This window comes from Nyctereutes procyonoides, unplaced genomic scaffold (assembly GCF_905146905.1).
Source record: "Nyctereutes procyonoides isolate TBG_1078 unplaced genomic scaffold, NYPRO_anot_genome, whole genome shotgun sequence".
In the NCBI taxonomy this organism is placed as follows: Eukaryota; Metazoa; Chordata; class Mammalia; order Carnivora; family Canidae; genus Nyctereutes; species Nyctereutes procyonoides.
Window position 1 is genome coordinate 6,151,802 of NW_026575144.1, and position 27,375 is coordinate 6,179,176.

The 27,375-nt window shown below is 38.8% G+C and overlaps 1 protein-coding gene and 1 pseudogene across 5 annotated transcripts; one reads left to right on the forward strand and one right to left on the reverse strand.

Moving 5' to 3' along the window:
• Positions 1-9,926: 9,926 nt before the first annotated feature.
• Positions 9,927-25,106, reverse strand: CDK1 (cyclin dependent kinase 1). 5 transcript variants are annotated; one of them, XM_055308923.1, is made up of 9 exons: positions 25,012-25,106; positions 23,986-24,201; positions 23,314-23,375; positions 17,412-17,568; positions 16,439-16,562; positions 14,095-14,265; positions 12,737-12,900; positions 12,467-12,608; positions 9,927-10,266 (listed from the first exon to the last, which is right to left on the reverse strand). In XM_055308923.1, exons 3-9 carry the CDS (start codon positions 23,348-23,350, stop codon positions 10,168-10,170), a joined length of 894 nt encoding a protein of 297 aa, XP_055164898.1. In that variant the 5' UTR covers positions 23,351-23,375; positions 23,986-24,201; positions 25,012-25,106; the 3' UTR covers positions 9,927-10,167. The 5 variants fall into 5 exon arrangements, with proteins under 5 accessions (XP_055164898.1, XP_055164899.1, XP_055164897.1 ...); XM_055308924.1 differs by lacking the exon at positions 25,012-25,106 and adding an exon at positions 24,338-24,747 and having other exon boundaries at positions 23,986-24,123; XM_055308922.1 differs by lacking the exon at positions 25,012-25,106 and adding an exon at positions 24,338-24,747.
• An 899-nt stretch (positions 25,107-26,005) lies between these two features.
• Positions 26,006-26,105, forward strand: LOC129499284 (U6 spliceosomal RNA; annotated as a pseudogene).
• Positions 26,106-27,375: the final 1,270 nt, after the last annotated feature.

The window sequence follows — 27,375 nt, forward strand, 5'->3', positions numbered from 1 at the left end:
GCAATATGATGATGATAGATATGTTGTACAGGCATGAAGAAAAGTTGAAAAAGTATAAAGAAATATATCTTTTGTGGAGAGAAAGGAAAATGTGAATAGGAAGAGATACTCTGAAGGTTTCAAATGTAATAGTAATGACACTGGGTGATGGACACATGGGGCAATGCCTATTGCTGCTTATCGTTTACATAAAAAATATTTCACAGGGCAGCCCTGGTGGCACAGCGGTTTAGCGCCGCCTGCAGCCCAGGGCGTGATCCTGGAGACCCTGGATCGAGTCCCAGGTCAGGCTCTCTGTGTGGAGCCTGCTTCTCCCTCTGCTTGTATCTCTGCCTCTCTCTCTCTCTCTCTCTGTCTCTATGAATAAATAAAATCTTAAAAATATATATATATTTCACAATACATTAAATCTTAGTCTTACAAAGGAGTTTGGAGTATGAGCAATATAGAGCTGGCTATTCTACGCTGCAGAAGGACACTCCATTCTGTTTATTTCGGAGGCAGGGCTGGATGCTGTTCTCAACACCGGCCCAAGAAACCCCCTTCCGGCTCTATCTCCTGCTTGAACCCGATCCAGTGAGGTAGACAATCAACCCTCCCACCGGCAAGCTCTAGACATGCAGGTCATCAGTAGTATTCTCCTGACTATACTGCAGATATTCCAGGTAGAAGTTAAGCCCCCAGTCGGTTTACTTCAGTTTTCTCAGGCCTCATTCAGGCAGGGACTCTGCCTCATGACGCCAAGAAACATGTTCCAGAGCTCTTCAAGAGGTCTCTTTGCATTCCTCCTCCATTAGGCCTGGGTTGGATGGTAGCAATCCCAAAGCATGGCACAGCTCTCCAAAATCATCATCCCCAAATCTCTCTTCTCCACTCTAAGCCTTTGTACTCTTTCTTTGGCTAGATCTAAACAGAGCCAGCTTCACGGGTCTGTGACCTGTGCAGTCACACAGAGCCCCACACTTCAAAGGGCTCTGTGTTCGGTTTAATGCTCTGCTCTTGCTGGGTGGAATTTCTTAATAATTTTTGAGCAAGAGACCCCACATTCTCCTTTTGCACTGGGCCCCAGAAATTGTATAGCTTATCCTGGGCCTGAGAGCTCTGGGACAGGTTCCTAGAGCCATTTTCTTGTAAATCTGCATATCAGAGAAGTTCTGACAACCACTCTGACAACCACTGATAGCTGATAGCTATCTTACTGCTGCCCTAAGTCAAACCAGGAAGGAAAAATCCCATTCTCATGTTCCATTCCACTATCTACCAGCTTATAACTGATCTTTCCTACAAGGAAATGTAAAGACCACTAAACTGAATACTGTGTTCTCATGTCCCTAGCTCAGTATCGGGCTTATAATGTATGTTCAACAAATACTTGTTGGATGAACATTTATAAAATATTACACCTAGGGGCACCTGAGTGGCTCAGTTGGTTAAGCGTCTAGTTGGACTCAGGTCATGATCTCAGGGTCCTGGGGTGGAGCTCCGCATAGGGCTCCTTGCTCAGCAGGTTGTCTGTTTCTCTCTTGCCCTCTGCACCTCCCCCCTGCGCATGCTCCCTCTCTCTCAAATAAAGAAAATCTTTAAAAATAAATAAAATATTACACCTAATAACTTTATGTGAAAATCATAGGCCAGATTTTATACACAGGATATATTCTTGAAGAACTTGCATAACACAACACTGATTTTTCCACAGAAATAAGTGTAAAGTAAGAAGATGGTTTCTTTTTTTCTTTTTTAGTTTTTTTTTTTTAATTTATTTATGATAGTCACACACACACAGAGAGAGAGAGAGAGAGAGAGAGAGAGAGAGAGAGGTAGAGACATAGGCAGAGGGAGAAGCAGGCTCCATGCACCGGGAGCCCAACGTGGGATTCGATCCTGGGTCTCCAGGATCGCGCCCTGGGCCAAAGGCAGGCGCTAAACCGCTGCGCCACCCAGGGATCCCAGAAGATGGTTTCTTAAAATCTACAATGAACATGTATTTTTGCTTTAATGCTTTGTATTTTCTCGATAGTATCACTAACAATTTATGGGATACTTGCTCGAAAATGTACCATGGGAGTTGTTTGGCCTTCTTTGTGACATTAAAGCGGGTCTCAAGTTCATTCCAAAATGCCTAATTTTTAGGCCTATTTTTCAGCGCCAGCAATGGACTCCCATTTAATGAGTGCTCGGATGAGATTGCTTCAGAATGTAAAAATATTTCAAATTATAAAGAGTAAATGCTAAAATAAGTACAGCATCATCACCACCACCACCACCTGCAGGAGTTCTAATTCAGGGAGACCACAGTCTGGCTCACGCAACACTAACAAAGGGTTGCGCGTATTTTTGTACTACCAACCAAAGTGCAGTGCAGCAATAGCATAAACCAGTTTATTTTACTAAGCTTGCCAACCTTAAAACCAATTTTCAAAAATTGGGGATATTTGCATTATTTCAAATTCCACACGAGTTTAAACATAATATTATTTGACATCTGCATAATTAAATTCACACAAATGCAACCACAGTGCATGTCACTAGGTTATCTGGGTTTTAATGTATCCATAAACACTGCTTTAAACTGAACACCATAAATAGTGGACAGTGAATAAGCAAAGAAGCAATAGCTTTGTACAGCACCAGATGACCTAAAGTGGTTTTGGCAGCAAAATCAAACACAGGAATACTTCTTAAAATTCATTTGCTCCACATGGCAAAAGGAGGAGGAAGTAAAATATCTAGCTAATACCTAATATTTAAATCCTAGACAAAACATTTCAGTGCAAATAGGGAAGTGCTTTATTTACTCTGCTCCAAGTCAAAGGTAGTTGGATAATTAGTTTTCTTTAAACAACACTCAGCTTTGCTGACATCTCATTTTCCAAAAGCAGCTGTTAGCCAAATATAGTATTGTTTATTCACTCCCCGGAAGGCTGTTTTTAAAAAGTGCTTCTTCTGGTAAATATGTTGCATCACATAATTGGAGATAACAGGAAAAGTAGGAGTTGCTGTTTGGATTTAAATAAACATCTGCTCAAAAGTCCAGTTTTCTGTTTGCAAATAATTCTTTTATTTTTTGCCATTAGGCACATTGACTTGTTTATTCCTCACTTCTGGGCCATGTTAGGAAATATTACAAACATGGTTAACACATGAGATATTTCTCTTGAAAAATATAGAGATGAAGTTGAGCTCTTTGCCTTTTTCTTGTATTATACATGTCAGCTAATGTTAGCTATTCCAGTGCCAGAGACTTTTTTTTTTTTTATTTACAATAGTCATAGAGAGAGAGAGAGAGGCAGAGACACAGGCAGAGGGAGAAGCAGGCTCCATGCACCGGGAGCCTGACGTGGGATTCGATCCTGGGTCTCCAGGATCGCGCCCTGGGCCAAAGGCAGGCGCCAAACCGCTGCACCACCCAGGGATCCCCAGTGCCAGAGACTTTCATGAATAGGTAATATTAACTAGCACAATGTTGATTATCTGATATATACTTAAATTGCAGTGAGATAACGTTGTTTTTAGAAAGTGTCTATTTAAAAATACCTGTAGCATCTGGGACTTAAGTCCCAGATCATCCTCTGAAGGGGAGTAGAGAATGAAAACTGCTACTGCTTTTGCAAACAAGACACCCAGTTCCTATCCTGTACCATGTGACTGGCTTGAATGTGCTACTTGCATTGTTGGCTATTTCCCTTATTTCTAGGAACTAAAAATGTATATAACTTTCTCTGATCTACTATTTTTTTCTCATCACTAGTTTTCTGCCTGAATATTTCATCCTTAAAATACATTCCTTTCTTGACTTCATATTGACCCCAGTTCACTGTCAGAGCTAATCTAAAGCAGAGTAGAAATCTCTTTAAACTGGAAATCAGAAAATCCAGGTTCTAATTTCTCTGTTGCTGAAATCCATAGGTTCCTCCTGGGAAAATAAGAATTAAATTGATGTCTGGGAGATTCCATTCAATTCTACAATTTCACTAATTAATTTATTGCTAAAAGTGGGTGGGTCACACAGCAAATGCCAAAATCTGGGGCAAGAAAGGTGAGATTTGTTTGTTCTTTAGGGTTATCCAACCTGCTATGACCTTCTAGAAGCATGGCTAATTAAGAGTTCCCAACATATAATTCACATTACATTTGTCATCCAGTTCATGGGGCTTCAAATTGATGTTGATGGGTCAAAAAAAAAATTCTGTGTTCACCTGGGAATTTGCAATCTTTTTATGTTCTGAGCCGTTTTCCATTAGTGCTTGTGCATGAGAAGTATTTCAAATAAGCCAAAAAGCACTTCTAAAACTATGTTCAAATTCTAGCAAGATTTAAGATGGAGCAAATGCTCTGCTTCCCATTTGGATCCTTGAAGCAGTGAACACACTTCATGAAGAACACATTTATATTTTCTTGCACATAAATATGTTTGTCATAATACCAGAACCACTGAGACAAATGGCTATGTTCAGCTGGGAAGTGTATCTTTTCTTTCTGTATTATAAAGAATGTGTTATGGTATAATTATTCTTGTGGTTTTATAGTTCAAGACACTTTTATAGTATAGGAAGCTTCTGTCTACCGAAATAGCATATGCTACTTAATTACGATAAAGTTCTTTGCAAATATAAAGAACTATTAATACTCATTAGCAAATAAATTTTCCAAATACATTCTACTCTTGTTATTGCACTGTTTTCTTAACAGAGAAGTAGAGCATGGTTGTGAAATCCTATCTCGAGGAAAAGAAATTGCCTGCAGAAAAGTGGATTTTACAGATCTCTACTCCTGATAGAATAAGTATCCATAATACAAACATTTCCCCCAAAGTTTTTAGGTTCTTTGAAAGGTCAATGGGCATACATTTTTATCAGTACCATTCTACACAACCAGTACTAGAAGCTACAGTGAAAACTATGATTATGAGAAAGAGCTTTCAAAGAAGGAAGATACTTAATTGTGTAAGAATTTATAACTACAAGGGTGCTTAAATTAAGGGCTCACTTAAAATTATTCATCCAATTGTCTTAATACTGACAGCTGAATTAGTCAGGACTCTTGAGGTTTAAACAGAACCCCAACTCAAACTAGATTAAGCTAAAACAAAACAAAACCCACAATCCCTACACCTACAAGGAATACTGAGTAGCTTATACAATTTTAAAGCAGCACTGCAGGAACCACGGCCTCAGAACCAGAACCAGGGACATTATACGGCTCCAGGAATCTATTACTTTCTCAGCTCAGGCAGCTCCAGTTAGGGTGGTAGTCATGTTCTCAGGTTAACAAGATCAGTAGAAAGAGGACTTCATTCTCTCAAGATTTCTGTAACAAAAAGAACCCTGATGGGTCTTGTTTAGGTCCTCTTGAACCAATCACTGCTGCTGGGATGTGGTATACTGTGACCGATCCAATCTCAGTCATCCTTAGCAACGAGGAGTGGAGAGCCAGAATTAAGAAGCCCAAAAGGACTGCATGCAGTAGCGGGCTTCCCCCAGGAGAAAGGGATATTGTTACCTAAAATGGGATAGGAAATGGACTAGTCTAAAAACTGTTCTTACTTTGGTGACCTTGGTCCTTTCAACCTTGAGGTGGAGGTTTCTGATATGTGTCAGGGGCTTTGGTGCTAAGAGACCTGCAGGCCTGTCATGTTGGTTTTGACAACATTGAGCTTGGTGTTCCTTGGCATCTGAACTGCCTTGGCTTTAGTTCTTTGCCTGCATTCTTCAGTTCTTTCTTCTTAAGTTTTTGAAACTTGATACACTTAAGCTTTAACTACTAGAAACTTTATGAATTTATCTTAGGAACCAACATGATGCCATGGGAAGACCAGAGTTAGAAGCAAAAGCCCAGATCCTTCCTTGCTCTGGCATTTACTAGCGTTGGGATCCTTGGGGAGGTTACCTTGGGATCCTTGGGGAGGTTACCTTAGTTACCTAGGTTAACTAAGATCCTACAAATCTTAGTCTCATCATCTGTAAAACGAATGCCTGTTCCCTTATAAAGTTGCTGTGAAAACAGAGGATAGACACATAAACCAAGTGGCTGCTCACAACTCAGATTCAATTGTTACTGAAAGTGAGATGCCACTACCATGGGGCAAACTTAAATGCTTGAGGTACTAGACCAAGGGCTGGGAGGATGAAAGAACAAGACATGATCCCCGCCCTCACTGGACTTAGACTTTAGTGAAGGACAAAGTAAAAGAAGTGCTTTAAGAGACGAGAAAAACTAAGCGTGCAATGAAATTACCTTGTTCTAGGAACCTCATCTATACTCTTTCCCCCATCTAGTGTTGCTATTTAATGGATTTAAGCACCAATTACCATAGCAGAAAAATAGCACTAACTGCTCAATTTTTTGTAATATATTGAAAAAAGGACATTTAGGGAATCCTGGCAAAAATGGACATGTCCTATATATGCAGGATGCCTGGCAAAACTAACTCTGACAACAATGCTACAATCCTCTTTCTCTATTTATATAAACATTACATGTATTTATATAAACAATAAGTTCTAGTACTTCCACTGTATAAATGAGGAAACCAACTCACATACATTGAGTAACTTATACAAGGTCACGGACAGAAATGACAGAACTGGAGCCAAGCCCTAACCTCTCTGGTTCTAAAGCCTTGAACCTTTACATCACACCTTCACTTTCCTCAACAATAACAATGGAAGGTTTAGGTTGAAATTCCAGTTTGACCTTTAAATGTATCTCTGACTTTAGGCCCATTTCTCCTGCACCTCCTGTACTTCCCCCTAACAAACCCAACATGTTGGCCAAACAGCTGAGCTTCTCTTCAGTTCTCTGGAATTCTGAGAACTACTCATTAGTGATTCTCAAACTCTGGTCTCTGGACCCCTGGACCATCAGCATCATCACCTGGGAACTTGTTAAGAAAGCATATTCCCTGCCACATAGAACCTACTGGAAGCTGGGCATACACCAGAAATGTTTTAACTAGCTCTCCAGGAGTTCCTAATGCAAATTGGAAAAGCAGACATTCAGCATATTGTGAGACCTTTTCTCCTCTTCAACAACCAAGTGCATAACTCACAATACATTTCTTCTGAAGTTTTTTCAAAAGATTTTATTTGAGGGAGAACATGAGCAGGGACAGGGGCAAATGGAGGGAGGAAGCAGACTGCCCACTGAGCAGGGAGCCCGACGCTGGGCTGGATCCCAGGACCCTGAGATCACAACCGGAGCCGAAGGCAGATGCTTAAACAACTGAGCTACCCAGGCTCCCCCCGCCTCCTCTTCTGGAGTTTTTGAGGTATCTTAGAAACTTGAAATTTACACTAAGGCACAGGACTGAAAATATCTACCTTTGTTTTCAAACACTTCGTTAAACTTCACTGAACAACAATGCTTGCCAATACCATTGCTACCCCACCTCTACCTTCTATTAGATGCTACTTTTAAGTCAGAAATACCTCCCCTTCAAGGTCTTTTACTTTTTATCCCTCCATCCTTTCCTTTCTCTTAGTCATTCAATACTCTACCCATTTTGTCCCAAACCTAGTTAAATGACTCTTCACACTCATTCCTAAGTGTCTCTGTTCCATCCACATGCAAAATGACGCTATGGTCCTATGGAGCCCCACTGACTCCTGTGAATGTGCCAATTACTTAGAGAGATGGGACTGCAGTTGACCCGATTATAAAGCACAGTTTGCTAAACACACTGATGTAAAAAAAGTTTGTTCCATCCAACAGTTTTCCAGTTAAGAGCTATTTTGCTGATTAGAAATTATTTAAGCCTGTTAATCTAAGTCCCCAAAAGACCTTTTATTAGGCCATTTTATTAACTCAATTCTAAAATACTATTTTTTTCAGAACATTACATCTACATATGCTATATAGTCAAGATAATACATTATGTGTTAACCTCTGTATCATTACTGCTTTTATATTTAAACTTAAAAAAAAAAACAAAAAACAAAACAAAAAAAACCTATACAGACTAGGGACAATGCTAACATAGGACAATTGTCACAGTGCTATACTCAAGTGTATATGAAAGTCTTACATTGGTGACAAAATATATAGCCATCTCCCCTCACTAAAGGGTACAGACTGAAACAGAAATAGAACAAGTTAAAGATACTACCTGATGCCATGAATTTTAAGACAATACTAGACGTAGGTCCAAAGTTGTTAAAGATCACCAACAGATAACTGGATGCATCAGCATCAGCTTGGCGAACTTCTGAAAAAATAGTTTCCTGGGATACATTTCCCAATTTTCAACTTCAGAATTGCTCAGAAATGTTAGAATTAGTCTCAGGTGTTTTGAGCGTACAAAATATCTAAGAGCTACTGGCCCAGAGACACGTTCCATTTTAAAATTACTCCCAAGCACCATAGCACAAGCCAATTTAAAAATATGCACAGGATGAGGGGGGACCGAATTCAGTAACTTTTCACTCAGCCACTGAAGCTGAGATAAGGACTCCACAAATAAGTAGGACACTCATTACAGCAGTTGATCAGCTCTACCATCTCATTTCCCTGGTCCACAAGGTAGGCTCTAAATTGATGCCTTTCTGACTTTTCAAATTAGACTCCATGGAGCAATCACCGTGAGGCTGCATACAATTTCTACCAAATCCAGAAAGCCTTAAACATTTGTAACTCTCATGTATCTATACATTACTGAAACCGAAGTACCAAGAAATAATTCTAGAGGATACATGGAGTTTCCAGTCTTCTTTGGAGACGGGGAAGGGAAAGGATGAGGAGGGTCCTGAGCCACTGCAATCCACAATTTGAAAAACAGAACCAATCCAACATTCCGCTTTATAGGTAAGAATATTCAAGTCTGTAGATATGTCATTTCACCATCTCAATGAAATCTGTGTGACCTTTCATCTTTCATTTACCAAATTCCCACCATGAAATCTGAACTCTTTACATTGTGACCCCAAACAACTTCTATTTCTAGGTTCTGCATTCTCTTAATAATAGCAGGCTGGCTTCTACCAAAGGACCTAGAACAAGGCCAACAAACTTCTCATCTTACAAATCCCATTACCAAAGAAAATAACCCACACTTTCTCCTAGAGTGCAAAAATTCCAAGACAATGTAGATTAGGTTGATCAAACACTACTTATGCAACCAACAACACAGGAATGCCCATTCCAGCCATAGGTAATCAGGATAAAAAGAGGGTTATGGTTAGATAACAGATAGATGTACGCTAGGAAGGATAAAACTTCCTATAGACATTTCTCTTGGCTATAACAAGTAATTTAAATTAGGCTCCTTATAGATAGGAATCACAATAAGCAGTACTATTAATTTAATAATTTTAAGGCTAGTGATTTTAGCTAAATACTTGTAAATTAGAATCTTCTAAGGCTGATAAAAGGCAAAAATTATGTCAAAATTTACAAACAGATTTCAAGTCAGACTTGGAAGCCAAGATGAGCAACTCTTTTTTCTAATTACCTCTGGCCAAGGCAAAAGAATTCACTTAGACAAATAGCTTTCAAAACCTACCTAAAAATAGGCTAGTTCATAAATTTTCTAAATGTTCTTCCCTGCTGTGAGCAGCCCTTGATCTCTGACTGTAAAACTTCGCAAACTTTGGCATGCTCTAATGTTAGTTTTATAAGTTACTGAAAACCTCTATAAATTTAGCATCATTTCTCAAATCTGGATAGTTTTCTCATTCTCAATGCTTAAACATTAGGTCACAAATTGAAATACCAGCAGAAAAATACTTATCTTTAGGCAGGTGTACAGTTACCACTCCAAAGCAAACTGGCAAAATTTAAACACAGAGCATCAAAAGACTTCAAAGCTTTATGAACTTTTGAAATTAGCACATTTTCCTAAATCTTAGTGGTTCTAACTACAGGAAAACCAATCTCTAAGATTTGATATGATTTAAGCTAACTCAAAATTTTTTAAATTCCTGACATCAATACTAGATTTATAGTTTTATTATGGTAACAAACAGTTGTTACAGTGAGATCTATAAACATATACAGAATTATTATATTTAAATTGATATAGAACAATATTTACATTTTTAAGTTACACTTTTGAAATCAGAAGATGAAGTATAGCTTAAGTTTACAACAAAGAAAAATACACAAACAAAAATAGACAAAGTTAACAGTAAAAATGTAACTATCTGTTCTTGATACATGGAAACTGTCAGAAAGCTACATCTTCTTAATCTGATTGTCCAAATCATTAAAATATGGATGATTCAATGCCATTTTGCCAGAAATTCGTTTGGCAGGATCATAGACTAACATTTTCTGAAGGGGAAAGATAAAAAGAAAAAAGTTATTTATTTAAGAAATGAACCATTAAAAAAAACTCCATAAATCCTTAATTTTTCTACCAATAACTCATAATACTTTTAATAAAAAACTACTACAGAAACATTTCCATTAGTTCAATACCAACCACATAAATGCCTCATTTACCATACTTCACCCTCTAGCTCCAGAATAACCTATTTTTTAAAATATAGATATCCCAATAACCTCTTTTTGTTACAAATTATGCTTTAAGACACAAGCATTCAGAAATAGCTTTAAAACCAGGACATAAATTTTAGAAAGATATCTAGTTAATTATATTTACTTTGAGAATTAAATGGCCATCAGAGTTATTTATAACATTCTTGAAATGATGGCAATTAACTATAGTGGTTTCTAATGTAGCTTCCAGCAAGTTCCAAATAAAAACAGAACAAGAGCACAATGTGTATAAACACAATTAAAATGAGTCACTAAATTATGGTCAGACAATCTAGTATTAAAGTTTTAATTTACACATCACCAGAAAAGACTACATAAAGCTTAATATTGATTTTACATTTTATCTTAAAGAAAACCAAATCAATAAGTGGACTAGATATACTTTTACCCTCTAGTATCCTTTTGAACTCTTATCATGTATCAAGCACTATATTAAGTGCTTGGCAGACATACTATGTTCCTTAATCCTCACAACAAAAGCCATGTACTGGTCCCATTTTACAACGAGGACACTGAGGCTCAGATGTTAAATAACTTGCTCAAGTTCTTATATAGTTAAGGAGTTTAACTCTGAAACCAAGTCTGATGATTTACAGCAATGGTTCATCTGGGTGGGTTTTTGCCTACCAGGAACATCTGGCAGTGTCTGGAGACATTTTGGGTTGATACAATGGAGAGGAATATGTTCTTGTTATTTATGGGGCATAGGACTGGGATGCTGTTAAAATACCTTACAATGTACAGGACAGCCCCTAGTATCAAATCATGAACCAGTCAAAGAGGTCAAGATTAGCTAGACTAAGGAACCATGATTCACAGTATTTGGTTTTTGTTTCATTGACTGAAGTGAAATTCTCTGTGTTCAAGAATTACAGATGTGAAAAAGACAGATTCAGCTCAGGATATGGAAGACCCTCTAAGTCAAATCAACAATATCAATATATAAACATCTGAATGACAGATAAAGGACTTCGGACTTCACTGCAAGCCATTTGGAAATCCAAGCTGAATTTGGTGGCATAATGATTTATAAATGCTGAAAGGAGCCCAAAGACCAATTAGAAGATTTACAGGATAATACAGAAATTATTTTTTGTTTAGAAACCTACCCAAACCTTATTTTTTCCCTGTAATTATATTCGCTGAGATTCATAAAAATTAGTTCTGTCTAAAAAGCTCAATATTTAAACATTGTTCTAAAACAATTTTCTTAAAGCAGGCCTAGGACAATTTTTTATCCTAATAGATTTTTTTTGTCTTGTTTTTAAAGAAATCAACTATTAGTTGGGAACAACAAGTTAGTAAAGGGGAAAGATTTTTTTAAGAATTACTTTAATCCTTCTAACCTTTCTGATGTAGAAATGAGGCACAAAGTGGGAAATGAGAGTTCATGCAGTAAAAGGGTTTAATAACTAAAAATATCAAGCAATAGGGATGCCTGGGTGGCTTAGTGGTTTAGCACCTGCCTTCGGCCCAGGGCATGAGCCTGGAGTCCCAGGATCTAGTCCTACATCGGGCTCCCTGCATGGAGCCTGCTTCTCCCTCGGCCTATGTCTCTGTCTCTCTCTGGATCTCTCATGAATAAACAGATAAAATCTTAAAAAAATAAATAAAAATATCAAGCAATAATGAAAACACCTATGTCTCAGATAAACTATAAAGTAGTAAACACTGAGACAAATAGTTATAAAGGAAGGCTACTACAAACCAGCTACTTAAAAGTAAAAGTAAAGGAGGTGGCCTCTCCTTCAGAGTATCTATAGCTACCGAAAAGATTAAAACAAAATGAAACAACAACTAATGCTAAAACCTCTCAAAACCACTAGTGTTTCTTGGCATCTAAAATGGAGCCAGTAATACACTAAACATAAGAGGCATAATAGTTACGTGCCTAGCTCAATGTATATTAGTTTTCTATTTCAGGTACATTCAGAATCAATACTGTTGAAGTCAGTATAAAGGGTCTCCTTACCGAGAGCAGATCTAAGCCATTTTCATCCAAGTTTTTAACATGGGATGCCAGGCTTCCTGGTTTCCACTTGGGAAATGTATTCTTATAGTCCTGTAAAGATTCCACTTCTGGCCACACTTCATTATTGGGGGTGCCCAAAGCTCTAAAAGGCCATAGTAAAACAAAAAAAATTAGCTAAAGCTTAAATATAATCTTGGTATTACATACACATTGCCTTCATTATTATTTCATTTGAAAGTTCTTAAAAGCTTAAATATAAGACAAAAATACCTGAAAATTCTGAAGAGTTGATCGATTTCTGAATCCCCATGGAAAAGTGGTTTCTTAGTTGCTAACTCTGCAAATATGGTACCTATACTCCAAATGTCAACTGGAGTGGAGTAGCGAGCTGACCCCAACAATACTTCTGGAGATCTATACCACAGCGTTACTACCTGTTACAAAGCAAATTTTTACAATGAATAAATGCAGTGCATTGAACTACTAAATATAAATATTAATATTTATATTTCAGTATGGCTGTCCTTTAAAAAGTTCCATGATTGCCTCTGATAATATTGTTTGAAAGTCAATTAACTATACACAAAATAAATGGAAGACAAATATTTCATTTGTAAGTCCTAGTCACAAGGGAATTAAAAAAACATAAAAGCATACCAGCCCTTTTCTAGCTTTTCAAATCATTATAGTGCAAGAATCAAAATAGTCAATTAAGCACTCACTTAGAAAAAAAGTCACTGATGATTGATTTGGGCATGACACTGCAATGCATGTATGTATACTACTTACATGCTAAAAACATGAGTTAAGTCAAATAATAGTTTATTAGTGGTCTAGAGCTGATCTACTATTTTAGTATCCATAATTTATTAGGCTGGAAAAAATATCTCTAACTTAATGAGATCAGTAGCATCTGCTTAAGCCAATGGGAACCAAATAATCTTTACTTTTTTTATATAGCCATGGGAAAAAATGATAAAAAGAAGCCAAGACATCTAACCAAATGAACACAGTTATAAGTTCTGATTTGAGACAGTCTTTGGGCCCAGGGATAGACAATGACACAGAAAACCATCTTCCAGCAGTCCCTTACTATATAAGTCAACACTCCCTTTGGCTCTGGAAGTAACAAATGAAATGCCAAGTCCTCTGTAAAACACTGACAAAACTTGATTATATTTAGTAGCTTCTAGACGTATCTGAAACAGTAACCCTTAAGCAACAAAACCTTTAACCAATTTGATTGTATACCAGAAAGGATTCAATCAGAAGACAGAAACCACATGCAATGATTTGCATGGGGAAAGTTTACTAAAAAGAATTATTAAATAACAGAGGGTTAGAAAAAGACACTAATAGGAAATAACTCTTAGAACTGTAGCAAGGAAAATCCTTTCCTTCCTGCAAGTGCCTCTCTAGCACCTTCTACTGCCATCACACCTGCTGGCAAAGAATATTTAAAGGTCCCAGTAAGATGTTCACATTCCATGCAATCAAAGGTGAGTTCGGAGCTGAAAGGCAATAAATTCATGCTGGCAGGATGGAAATCTTTCTCATTGATTCTTGCTTAACTTAATGAACAAATACAGAAAACAAACCAGCCATCGCAAAACACTATTTCTACATACCTCATGTGTGTATACTCTAATAGGTATTCCAAAAGCTCTGGCAAGGCCAAAATCAGCCAATTTAATTGTCCCTTTGTCATCAATCAACAGGTTTTGAGGTTTTAAGTCTCTGTGCAGAACTCTTCTGGAGTGGCAAAACACAATCCCTTGTAGGATTTGGTACAAATAACTCTGGAAGAAGAAAGTAAGTTAGAAACTTAAATGTCCCACATAGTGATTTTCTAAATAATCTTGGTGAGTTTACTTCAAAGATCTAAGAAATTATAATGCAGGGAAATAATTTAACACAAAAGTTTTCAGGTTTTTGAGACTGACAAGCAGCATTTGGGAGTGGGAAGCGAATGGATATACAGCATCCTGTTTGTACACTTGAGACAAAGATATTTTCCTTATGGACACATCCATCTGAACTCATTTAGTCTTCTACTATTTTTTTTTTGTCCCCAATTCTTAACTCATAAGGTCTGTACAGATAGTTTTTTAAACTTTTGTATATATGCTTATAGCAACTCTATTTTTATTTTGAATAAGGTTGGTCCATTTCTATTCCTTATCATTATATATTAATTTTCTCTTTGGTAGTACTGGTCAGATTCCAAAAAAAAAAAAAAAAAGACAAACAGAATATTATGATTATATATTTAAATAGAGACAATTATCATAGTATGCGATTAGCTCAGAGAAAAAATATTGTACAAGTGTTGCCAAAACAATGTAATTATCATTTGAAGCAACCGGGTATTACAGAAATATGAAGTATACATAGTAACCGTATTGACTTATAAAGTTAGAACAAATGGCTAGCCCTATGGGGGGAAAAAAAAATCAAGAGCCCTAATTCCTATACCAAAATAAACCTTTGAGGGGCACCTAGGTGGCTCAGTTGGTTAAGTATCCAACTTTTCATTTTGGCCGGTCAAGACCTCAGGGTCATGAGATCAAGCCCCACATTGGGCTCTACACTCAGTGGGGAGTGTCCTTAGTGTCCTTCTCTGGCCCTCTCCCTCTGCCCCCTGCTCCCCACACACTCTCTCTTTCTCAAATAAATAAATCTTTAAAAAATAAAAAATAAATAAACCTTTGATCCATCCACACAAAAAAAAACAAAAAAGGAGGTGTGGCAACTTACTAGAAAGATATGTTCTAATATACATGATCTTTGAGCGAGACTTAAGACATATAAGCTTAAAGTCCAAAAGTCATGTATAAGATTAAATATATTATAAAAATTATTAATGGCATATATAAAGGAATAAAGGGAATATTATCAATGTGTTAGCAGAAAGGACCTTAGAGACCAGTGAAAAAATACCCTAATAGAAATGTCAGTGAAGAACACGTATAGGCTGGGGCACCTGGCTGGCTCGTTAGAAGAGAGTACAACTCTTGATCTTGGGGTTTTGAGTGTGAGTCCCACACTGGGTGTGTAGAGATTACTTAAATACATCTCCAACCCACTGATTCAAGTTATAAGAATGTATTCTAGAGGCGCCTGGATGGCTTAGTCGGTTAAGCATTCTGCTCTTGGTGTCAGCTCAGGTCCTGATCTCAGGGTCCTGAGACTGAGCCCCAAATCTGGCTCCTTGTGCAAAATGGAGTCAGCTTCCCCTTTCCCTCTGCTCCTTCCCACCACTTTTGCACATTCCCTGGTACGCTGTCTCAAAAAAATAAATAAGTAAATACTTTAAAAAAATTTATTCTATAAAGTTACAAAAGATAAATAAACGTAAGGATTTGCTGCAGCATGATTCATGACAGCATGAATCACCAGCTGGAAAACAACTTCAATGTCTATCAGTATGGAATTGGTTTAAATAATCAGATCCAGGGGTGCCTGGGTGGCTCACTCAGTTAAGCATCTGCCTTTGGCAAAGGGCTCAGGTCATGTGCTTTCAGGGTCCTGGGATCAGCCCACCTTGGTTGGGCTCCCTGCTCAGTGGGGAGTCTGCTTTCCCCCTTTCCCTCTGCCCCTCCCCCCTGCTCATGCTCACTCTCAAATAAATAAAATCTTTAAAAATAAATAAATAGACCAAACACTGATAGGCAAAACCTCTATGGTGAATGTCTCACAAAAAAAGGGCTGTTTTGTAAAACTGTGTGTGTATACGCAAAGGACACACAAGTATCTGTTAAGACTACTAAAAAACTAATAATGGCTACCTATCTGAGGAGTGGTTTGGCAGTTAAGACTTCTACTTTTAGAGTTCAATGCTTTTTAAAAAATTACATTTATAATTAAACTGAAGTTACACTCTTTCCAAGCATATGTCCCCAAAATATAGAACTTCTATACAGTAGACACTCACAATGGATAAATACTAATAAAATTAAGTAAGCTTATTACCTTAACAAGTGAAGAATCCATGAACTGACCAGGAGGGATGGAATCTAAGTATTTCTTGAGATCCATGGAAAGGAATTCAAAGATGAGATATAACCTGGAATCTTGCATAAGCACATCCTGAAGACTGGAGAATAAAATAATTATGTGGAAAAAAAAAATCTACCAAATACTTTTGACCTCTTACAAAATAAAACATCCATAAATTTAGCAGTGGCTATCACAAAAAGTAGGGCTGTAAGAAATTTTCTAGAGCAAAAAATACATACTGTTTTGGCAAAGAAAAGATGGGTAGCTTTCCTAGTAGTGAAAACCTTAGTACTAAACTAGAATTTGAGAAAGGATACTCAGGGCAGCACCTGAAAATTAAGTTTATTATGCTGAAGGTGCTACCAAACCACTTATATTTCAAAAGAAAATTTCTTAAAAAACAAAAATTTCTAGGGTAATTACTTGTTGTTCAGAGCTTTTCAGTGAATTATAAAAATTTTAAAATTTAAAACTTACTAGGAACCCTTAATAGTAGCTATCTCCAGTCCCACAAAAATGTAATTAAACCTTAACTTGGACTACTAGGAAACAAACCCCCAAACACCAGTCCAACACGGTTCTTTTTCATCTGACCTAGCTACCTGTCTTAGAAATCTGATTAGGGGGTCTTCAAGGACCAGAGCGGAGATCGGTACAGGTGATAAAGGCCTACAAGAAAGTATTAAGTATTTCCTTTTCTCCCTTGGCCAGTTTACCTTGATTTTCCAGCCCCCAATACTAATCTCTTATCATCACACTCCTATGACCCTGCTCCTGCTTTAAGCCTAATCTTCCTATGCCTGACCTTTTCAATTAACAAAAATAGTAGGGTTCTATTCCGCTCAGCAAAGTTAGACCAGATATTAAGCAAATGTAAAAATTTCCACATTGACATTCACATTTGAACTGGTATGCGGAAAATGGTTTAAATTCAGATATACCATACCTGACTATATTTGGATGACGAAGTTCTTTTAATAGAGAAATTTCCCGAATTGCAGTACTAGGAACCCCTTCCTCTTCACTTTCTAGTCTGATTTTCTTCATGGCTACCACTTGACCTGTAGTTTTGTGTCTACCCTTATACACAACTCCATAGGTACCTGAAATAGACAAAGTAAATGTCTACTATATGACACCCTCCACAAACTAAGATTTTAAAAAAATGACTGAATCCCATAAAGTGTCATATTATAGAAATGTCTCTGTGACCAGATAGGAAATATCTTAGTCATAATTATACCCTCATCACTTCCAAAAGGAAATTGAGGGCAACTACAACCTACCGTATCTATAGTTTAGAAATAAAATTCATGTAGTTGTTACAATTTTCCCTCATATTTAAATAACCCAATAATTTCCCAGCACATTGTAGAGAAGAAAATGAATCCTTTGCAGATTGGAATTATTCTCTTCTCAAGTACCCCATCCAACAATAAAGCAGCGTCAAATAGAGAGTAAAGATTTGGGCTGAGAAATTATTAACCAGAGTCACTGTGACTTTCAGAAAACTGTGTAGAGTGCTTTATGCATTTCAAATAGTCAATAATCCTCATCTAGAAGAGTGGGGCTAAAACATTTTACTAAATATTTATTAAATCTATTAAAGTTCAAAATATCGACTATACAGTACAAAAGCCTCACACCCATTCGGAAGTTAACAAGAACAGAGATTCTGATATATAAGCTTCAGATAATGAGCAACAATGTCAATATAAGGGATCTTGGGCAGGAGGCCGGTGGATACCGAGAACAGAAGTGCCAACATTAAGGGAGATGGACTAGTTTGCTTAAAAAGTTCATATACAGAATACATTCAGTTCCCAGGTAAATGCTTTTTAAACTGAAGTTGGAAGGATGCCTAGCTGACTCTATACTCTATATATAGGTAGAGTATGACCTTGCAGGGTCATGAGGTTAAACCCCATGTTGGGCATGGAGCTTACTTAAAAAATAAAAAAAATCTTAAACAAATAAACAAAATCTTTAAACTGAGGCTAGAAAATAGGAGATCTTGAACCCTTTTGACTTTACATAAAATTTTGAATGACCTATTTTTCTATAACATCAGTATAACTTCAAAAGTGATTAGAGTGCACTTTTCTAAGGAAATCTATTCTGTAGCTTTTATCAGTTTCCTCAAAGGTAGCAATATTTAGAAAAAGGCTAAGAACTACTATCAAATTATCTACTGGCCCAAACTGTGGAAGGAGCCTCAGCGTCCATCGAAAGATGAATGGATAAAGAAGATGTGGTTTATGTATACAATGGAATATTACCCAGCCATTAGAAATGACAAATACCCACCATTTGCTTCGAGATGGATGGAACTGGAGGGTATTATGCTGAGTGAAGTAAGTCAATCGGAGAAGGACAAACATATGGTCTCATTCATTTGGGGAATATAATAGTGAAAGGGAATAGAGGAGAAGGGAGAAGAAATGGGTAGGAAATATCAGAAAGGGAGAAAGAACATGGAAGTCTCCTAACTCTAGGAAACAAACTAGGGGTGGTGGAAGGGGAGGAGGGCTGGGGGGTGGGGGTGACCGGGTGGCGGGCACTGAGGGGGGCACTTGACAGGATGAGCACTGGGTGCTATTCTGTATGTTGGCAAATTGAACACCAATAACAATAAATTTATTATTAAAAATAAATAAACAAATAAAAAATAATAAATAAAAATTATCTACTGGCTTAATTAGAATATTAAGGATAGTTTGGTGATGTTATATAAATTTTATTCTAATTTTGTTTTAAATAGAGAAATTCTATACAATAGTCTGTATTCCTAAATATTGGTGTGATTTTAAAGACCTAATTTGACCTAAAAGCCATTTTACATTATTTTGATTAAATTTGGATTAAGTAGGACTTTTGTTTCATTTTGTTCTTTAAAAATACTTTATTTGACAGAGAGAGAGAGAGAGAGGGAGAAACAGGCTCCCCACTGAGCAGGGAACCTGATGCAAAGGTAGGCACTTAACCACCTGAACCATCCAGGTGCCCCTTAGTTTGACTTTTGGATAACCAAAATAATACCAGATTTTTAAAAAACTCTATTTTATTGATCTTCACAACCATTCTTAAAAGTAAGTAACCTTCTGTTCATTTAAAGTCTGTCCATTTTTTGGACATCAATTATACTTGCATCAAAAAACACAAAAGTAGGGATCCCTGGGTGGCGCAGCGGTTTGGCGCCTGCCTTTGGCCCAGGGCGTGATCCTGGAGCCCCGGGATCGAATCCCACGTCGGGCTCCCGGTGCATGGAGCCTGCTTCTCCCTCTGCCTATGTCTCTGCCTCTCTCTCTCTCTCTCTCTCTCTGTGACTATCATAAATAAATTAAAAAATTAAAAAAAAAAAAAACAAAAAAACACAAAAGTAGTTAAGTCAGCAGCATAATTATCTGCACACTGTTAAAGCAAACTCAAAAAGATTTGTAATTTGCATGCAAATACATCATGATGTCATCTAATAAGCAGTTAATGGTAAATTCAGAACTAATTCTTCCCCCTAGTATTCCTCTCTCCTTCAAATGTACAATCTCATCTGGGCCTAAAATTTACTCAGAAGAATTAACTTATAGATAACACTTAGTATTTATTCAATTTAGACATCACAAATGCTCTGTCTCTTCTTTCAGACTCTTTGAACCATTACTCTTATAACTACACATACAGAGCTCTAAATGAAGCAGAATGATTCTAATGGTTAAGCAATAAAAATTATTTATGAAATGCATAGTATATACTTTGAAATGAACTACACATTATTAAATTTAAAAATGTTAGTTATGATCAAGTTATGTAGATTAAACGATAAGCACAAAAACTTTTAATGTTTACTGAGTGAATGAAGGCCAAGTTAGGTCCCACATCACGGATATAGATAGCTACTCTCTATGATCCAAAAAAACATTTTCTTATTGACAGAATGTGACAATACTCAGATTTTTGTAATTCAGAAGAAACCAGAGAACATTTCTGTAATAACTGAAAGTTCTAGATAAGAAAAGTCTAGATGTATTTAAGACATGAATCAAGTTGTCAAAAAGTTCAAGTGTCAAGGTGGAAAAGTCAAGAGGATTATTCTAAATTTAAAAAGACCAAGGTGGGATCCCTGGGTGGCGCAGCGGTTTGGCGCCTGCCTTTGGCCTAGGGCGCGATCCTGGAGACCCGGGATCGAATCCCACGTCGGGCTCCCGGTGCATGGAGCCTGCTTCTCCCTCTGCCTGTGTCTCTGCCTCTCTCTCTCTCGCTGTGACTATCATAAATAAATAAAAATTAAAAAAAAAAAAAAAAAAAAAAAAAGACCAAGGTGGCTGGTTTGGCACCAGCCTTCGGCCCAGGGCGTGATTCTGGGGTCTTGAGATCGAGTCCCACGTCGGGCCTCCTGCATGAATGGAGCCTGTTTCTCCCTCTGCCTGTGTCTCTGCCTCTCTCTCTTCTCTCTCTCTCTGCTCTCATGAATAAATAAAATCTTCAAAAATATAAATGCGTAACATTAGCTAACTCTTCAGAAAGTACATACAGAAGTTTTTAGAAATAAAGCATATCTCTACAACTTACTTTACGTGACTCAAAAGAAAAAATGCTAAACACACACACATAATAAAGTAAATGTGACAAAATTAACATCTTGGCAAAAGGTATTACAAGTTCACTGAATTTATCTTTCAATTTCTCTGTATGTTTGGAAATAATCAAAGTCGAGAGAAAGAAATTTAACTTTTTATATCAAAACTTTAGTGCTAGAATTTGATTAAGTATCTGGCAAAAAGCAAAAGAAAATACCATGGGAAAGTATCATACAATTTACTTTTTCAAAAACAATGCCCACCATACATAATCCAAAACAGCCAGGCACTGGAGTAGTCCAGACAATACAAGCCAGAAAAAGAAACAAAGAAAAACACATAGAAAAATAGATACTGTTATTATCAAATATTTGAATATCTCCAACAGTGCTAGACACTACTGCCAAGCACTGTTCAAACAGTTGTGAACAAGACAAAATCCCAAACTTCAGAAAGCTTACTTGCAGTGTAGTAAAGAAAAAGGATGTTAAGGATAACAAATAGGGAACTACAAAATACACTTGGACTAGAACAATGAGATGAAAGTGAAGGCAGGAGAGTGGCTTTCCAAGGTGAAAGAACAGCCATTGTCAGAAGCTCAGAGGCCAAAATTCTACAGGGAATTTGAGAGGACATCACATGGTAGAATGGGAATCATTTAACTCAAGGAAATAAGGCAACATTTGAAATTATATTCTTTACTGCTTCTATTTCAACTAAAGTCAAATACGTAGTCTCCTGCATGTTAGGAGTTCCAGAGTTTTAAAGGAAAACACATTTACACTTTAAGAATAACTTTTTGTTACAAACAAAATCACCACTCATTTGATTCTCTGGGGATTAAGAAAAACTCAAAGTAGAAGACATTAGATATGTTATTCAAAACTTATTCTCAACTCAAACAAAATTTAGTTGAGAGGATATAAGAAAGTATTTAAGCGATTAAAAAAAATACAGTATTTGTAAGAAAAAGAATGTATCGCTAACCCATGCACTACCTAAAGTCATTCATTATTATCTCACTAAATTCTTTCCAGTACTCCGCCCCTAGACTTTTTAGTAGTATTCCTTGTACAAATACGGTTTTGAAACACACTAAAAATATACTGATTGGAAATATCCCTCAAACAAACCTACATAAATTACTCTAATAGCAAATTGCTTTGTATAAAGGTGTACCATTTGTTCCTATAGTTTAGAATGTTAATACCAACTCTTACAACTCTTATACAGAAACTTATATATTCTGCTGGGGGAAAAAAAAGGTAAAGGGATTTTTACCCTTCCACTTGTGCCATATAAACATTCTTTAAAAACTTCAGTGAAAGTACTACAGAGGGGAATGATCATATAAAAGAGTTACTGGTTTTAGGGGCACCTGGGTAGCTCAGTTGTTTAAGTGCCTGCCTTCAGCTCAAGTCATAAACCCAGAGTCCTGGGATCAAGCCCTGCATCAAGTTCCTGCTCTGTGGAGAGCCTGCTTCTTCCTCTGAGCTTCCCCCTGCTCTCTCTCTCTCTCTCTCTCTAATGGATAAATAAAATCTTTAAAAAAAAAAGTTGTTTTAGAATTGCTTAAGCAGGTACACATGACATGTCATTTAAATCAAGGGAAATTAAAAAAATTACTTAAATTGGTTTAATAGTCTATTATACTAGTTTAGAAAGTTTAGGTAAAAGTACTTAAAAAGAATTGTACGTGATTAAAAGTACACTATTAAACTTAATAGAATTCTACTGCCCTAGGAGTATCTGGGTGGCTCAGTCGGTTAAGCATCTGCCTTCAGCTCAGGTCCTGATCCCAGAGTTCTGGGATACAGACCCGCATGGACTCCCTGTTCAGCAAGGAGCCAGTTTTTCCCTCTCCCTCTAAAGCTCCCCCTGCTTGTGCTCTCTCAAGTAAATAAATAAAAATCTTAAAAAAAAAAAAAAAAAATTCTACTGCCCTAACCTCTCCCCATCAAAACATAACACAAGATCTCAATAGTGTTTTCAAAATAGAAATATTGCTTTAAGTGTTTAGTACTTAAAAAATATAAGATTTTTAGGGGGATGGAGAGGGTTGGCAGGGAATCCTATCAGAATAATTTCAATTTTCTAGAAATCTGAACATTTTGTGCATATGTTACCATGTAAAGAACATATAATTAAGGCACATTAGCACTGAAGGACACCTTAAAGATTGGATTTCAATAAAATATTTACAGGTTTTCATGTCCCAGATATTAGAGCATTACCAAATCATTTTTTAACTCTTTTATTATTAAAACCACTCACCTTCTCCAATTTTCTCTATTTTGGTATAATCTTCCATAGTTAATCAACAGATACGGTAGCTCCTAAAATGAGACAAAAAATTAATTTGATCATATGCCACTAACTCAAAAGATGGTTTTAAGTTTTTAATGATAGTACAAAGCATTTTCCAGTGTCTACTGCAGCATTAATTTCCCATAAATACTAATCATGTTAAAACATTTACAAGGGAAGGGACCTCTGCCATAAGATTTTCCCACCTTTTTTAGCTCTTAAAACATTGGATTTGTACGTCTTAGCCAGTGTAGTACTTTGCTTCTGGCAATCAGATTAACCCTCGAATTCAGCTATCAAACTTACCTATCCCTCCCAAACAAAAAACAGAAGCATGTTTCTTTATGTAACACGTCTAAGGAGCATCAATTTCTACCAGTTATACCCAGCCATTTCCACAAGTGTTATTTGCGTTAAATAAGTCACATGACGTTATTTGACTGAATTTGCACCCCTTTTCTAAGAAAACTCAAAAGGGAAAAAATGTCAATGACACAAATAGAGCTACTGTGGCCATCATAATCAACCATCAGCAAGAGGGCTTAATGCCAGTTGAAATGCTGACAAGACATTCAAGACGTCCTCAGCTGAGAAGTTTGCCGGAGAAACCATCACTTCAGAAGCCCCAAGTGTAATCACCTTGATTTTCCAACACACTCATCCCTGGTAAGATTACGTGCGAAGGTCCCTGGGTAATCGACGCTCGCGTTCGTCTCCGGGATCATTCCACAAGTAGAAGCAAGAAAATCTTGAGTGAGCGAAGTCGCACTACCCTGGCTAGGAGTCCCAATCTTAGACATCTTTCATCTCACTGAACGGCAATCCTCTCTTCCTCGATACCCAGATTGAACATGCCTGACGGACAAGCCAACGGTCGAGCTCGCCCCGAGCGACCACCTCAGAGCTGGGCTCCCCGTTCCCCGCCGGGACGATTCAACAGAGGCCCCGCCCCCGGGGCCCGGCGCCACGACACCACAGCCTCGTCTCCTACCCAGGGGCCTCCGGCTCGGCTCTCTGAAGGCAGCAAGGTGTGTCCGTGCACACTGGGGGCTCTAGCGTCAAATGAAGCCTGACTCAAGAATGCTGAGCGCACACGTGCGTGCTCTTTCTCTGGGCGTTCCTGAGCCTTCCCCTTGGGCCGACCGCGCAGCACCTACAGCAGCTTCGGGCAGAGGGGAAAGCCCGGGCTTCCTCCGGTTCTGCCCTTGGCCAAGTCTCTCCACAGCTCCGGGCGCGCCAGGGCCGCGGGCGCAGGGAACCCCGAGAAGGCCCCCAGGCTAGCGGGGCCCGCCGGCGTTCCCGCGCGGGCGCCTGGCCCAGGGCGGGTCCGGCCGTCCACGCCAGGGAGCAGGGCGGCGCGCGCGGGGCCCAGGCCGGAGCCCGGCGATCGGCGTCGTCCAGCCAGCGCCACGACCCGACGGCCTCCTCGGCCGGCCGGGCGGCCTCCCCCGGGCCGCAGCCCAGCCCCAGCCCCAGCCCCAGCCCCAGCCCCAGCCCGCCCGGGAGCGCGCCCGCCAGCCTCCCCGGAGGGCCGGCCCCGGGGCCCCGGCGAGGGCGCGGCCTAGGACCCCGAGGCCCGGCCCGGCCCGGCCCCGCGCGGCCCCCCGCGGCCTCCCTCCACCAGCCGCGGCCTCCGAGCAGGCGCCCCGCAGGAACGACCCTGACCTCAGCGAGGCCACCCGGCTTACTCTCCCGCGGCGAAAGCAGCGGCCGCCTCCACGTCCGCGTCGCTCCCGCCTCAACTTCCAAGAGCCAGCTTTGAGGCGGAGCGCGAGCTGTTTCAAACTCGCCGCGCTAAAGGGCCGGGGGCCCGCCAATCGGGCAGCCCGTAGACTTTCAAAGGACCCAATCGGAGCTCAGCGACGCTCGGGGCTGGGCTTCCCGGGAGGCTGAAGCGCGAAAGAGGCTGGAAACGGCGGCTGGCGAAAACGCAGGAGGGCGGGCGCCAACTGAGTCCGAGCGCAGGCGCTTTCTTTCATCGCTGGAGAGCGTCGTCCTACTGTTTCTGGTCGTCGGAAATCTACTGTTGGCCCTGGGTCGGGTTTTTCCCTGTTCAGTATTGGCACAGTTAAGACTTACTGCACTCAGCTCTCTCATCACAAAAGCGATGCTACATTTACATCCAGATTCCATCACTTTCACTTCTAACACTTAAAGCTACTGTAAATGGTGTTTTTCTAAGTGGGTGATTTCCCGGCTGGGCCAAAGGAGTCCATTTCACACACGCATGTATGCTTTGTTTTTACTTTATTTTTAGAATTTTAAAGTTTCCATTTACGTAAAATTCCACGTATTTAAAAATTAAAGACGAAATTTTACATTCTTAGATTTTTAAATATTTTCACAACAGAATTTTAGTGTTTCAGGACACAAAAATTCACAAGTCTTGGGGGTGGGGGTGGGGGTGGGAGACCTAAATTATACTTTAAATAACCGAGTATCAAAAACTCTCTCTCTCTCTCTCTCTCTCTCTCTCTCACTGCCCTCCACAATAACCTTAAGAGAGATGTCTGCACTTGAACATCATTCTTTCAGTCTTTAAAAAATAAAATAGAACTGGAGATAAGAGTCACCTAATAAGGGCTGCTCTTAATGGAATGTAGAACAAGGATGGATTACCATGAACGCTACAAAGACCTGTCAGAAGACCCAGATTAGGTGCTGGCTTGGACAGCAATGTGCTAAAATTGGAACAAAACAGATTAAGTTGGTCCCTGCGCAAAGATGACGCACAAATTCTTGAACTGTTCCATATACCAAAAAAAAAAAAAAAAAAGACCCAGATTAGGATAAATAATGAGCTAGTATATCACATGCATGTAAGTGTTTAGTACCTTTTTACACAGTGAGAAGCATCTGTCATCTGGCACCATTTGTGGTACCAACACATGGTCTTAACAATTTTGTGCTCCTAGGTGACAGAGCACTTGGGGTTCACAATGCAGGTAGGTGGTTGTGAAATCTCTGCCTGAACCTAAGAACTTGTAAAACTTACTTTTCAACACCCAAGTTCACATTTTATTTTATTTTATTTTTTTATTTATTTATGATAGTCACAGAGAGAGAGAGAGGCAGAGACACAGGCAGAGGAAGAAGCAGGCTCCATGCACCGGAAGCCCCACGTGGGATTCGATCCCGGGTCTCCAGGATCGCGCCCTGGGCCAAAGGCAGGCGCCAAACCGCTGCGCCACCCAGGGATCCCCCCCAAGTTCACATTTTAAATGAAAATTGACTACCCCAGAGAAGTACTCTAGGGAAGATGACTGTTCTCTCCCAGTTCAGGGTACTGATTTTAATGAGTGCATGTAGATATTTCTCTTTGGGAGGCCTCAACAAGACATTCATTTTATAGCACCTAATAACAGCTTATAATTCATTATATCCATTTTACATTCAACATGAAGATCACAAGCTTCTATAGCTGTGATGCTAGATTTTTCATTTTAACTCAATTATCTTTGCTTTTAAACTTTAAGGGGTTATTGTAAATCCATGCTAGCATCTTAGCAAATTCAGTTTATTAATTCTTTGGGCCAACTTGAATTTAGGGTCTCTAAAGTACTTTATGGACAGAAAATTAATCAGATACAATTCTTGCTTAGGCTTGGGGGTGGGAGAACACAGGATTAGAATTTTATGATGGTACTTAGGTTGTAACTTATGCTATAAAGTGACATGAGAACAGAGAGAGGTAAATCACCAAATTCAAACAGACACTGGCGAAAGAACTGTGGAGTGGGGCTTCCAAACAGTAAGCATTGAAAATCTATCTGAATAATTCAGGGTGCCTCCAATTGTAGGGTACAGGGAGTCCACAGGCAGGCGACCGACCATTGGATGCTGCAGGGCCTCTGCGATGTGAAGCAGGGAAGAGAGTTTGGAATGAGAATCTTGAAGAGCCCTGAATAATGTCCTAAGGGGCTGCACAAGAGAAGTTTTTTTTTTTTTTTTTTTAGATTTTATTTATTTATTTATTTGAGAGGAAGATAGAAAAAGTGTGAGTTGGGAGAAGGGGCAGACTTCCTGTGG

Excerpts from the sequence above, each read along its gene's own strand:
- CDK1 (XM_055308923.1), bottom strand. The coding sequence starts at position 23,350 with ATGGAAGATTATACCAAAATAGAGAAAATTGGAGAAG. Across the intron at positions 14,266-16,438 it reads TGGATTCTTCACTTGTTAAG|AGTTATTTGTACCAAATCCT; the intron begins GTAATAAGCTTA and ends TTCTTCTTCCAG. Across the intron at positions 12,901-14,094 it reads TTAGAGTATACACACATGAG|GTAGTAACGCTGTGGTATAG; the intron begins GTATGTAGAAAT and ends GCTTTGTAACAG.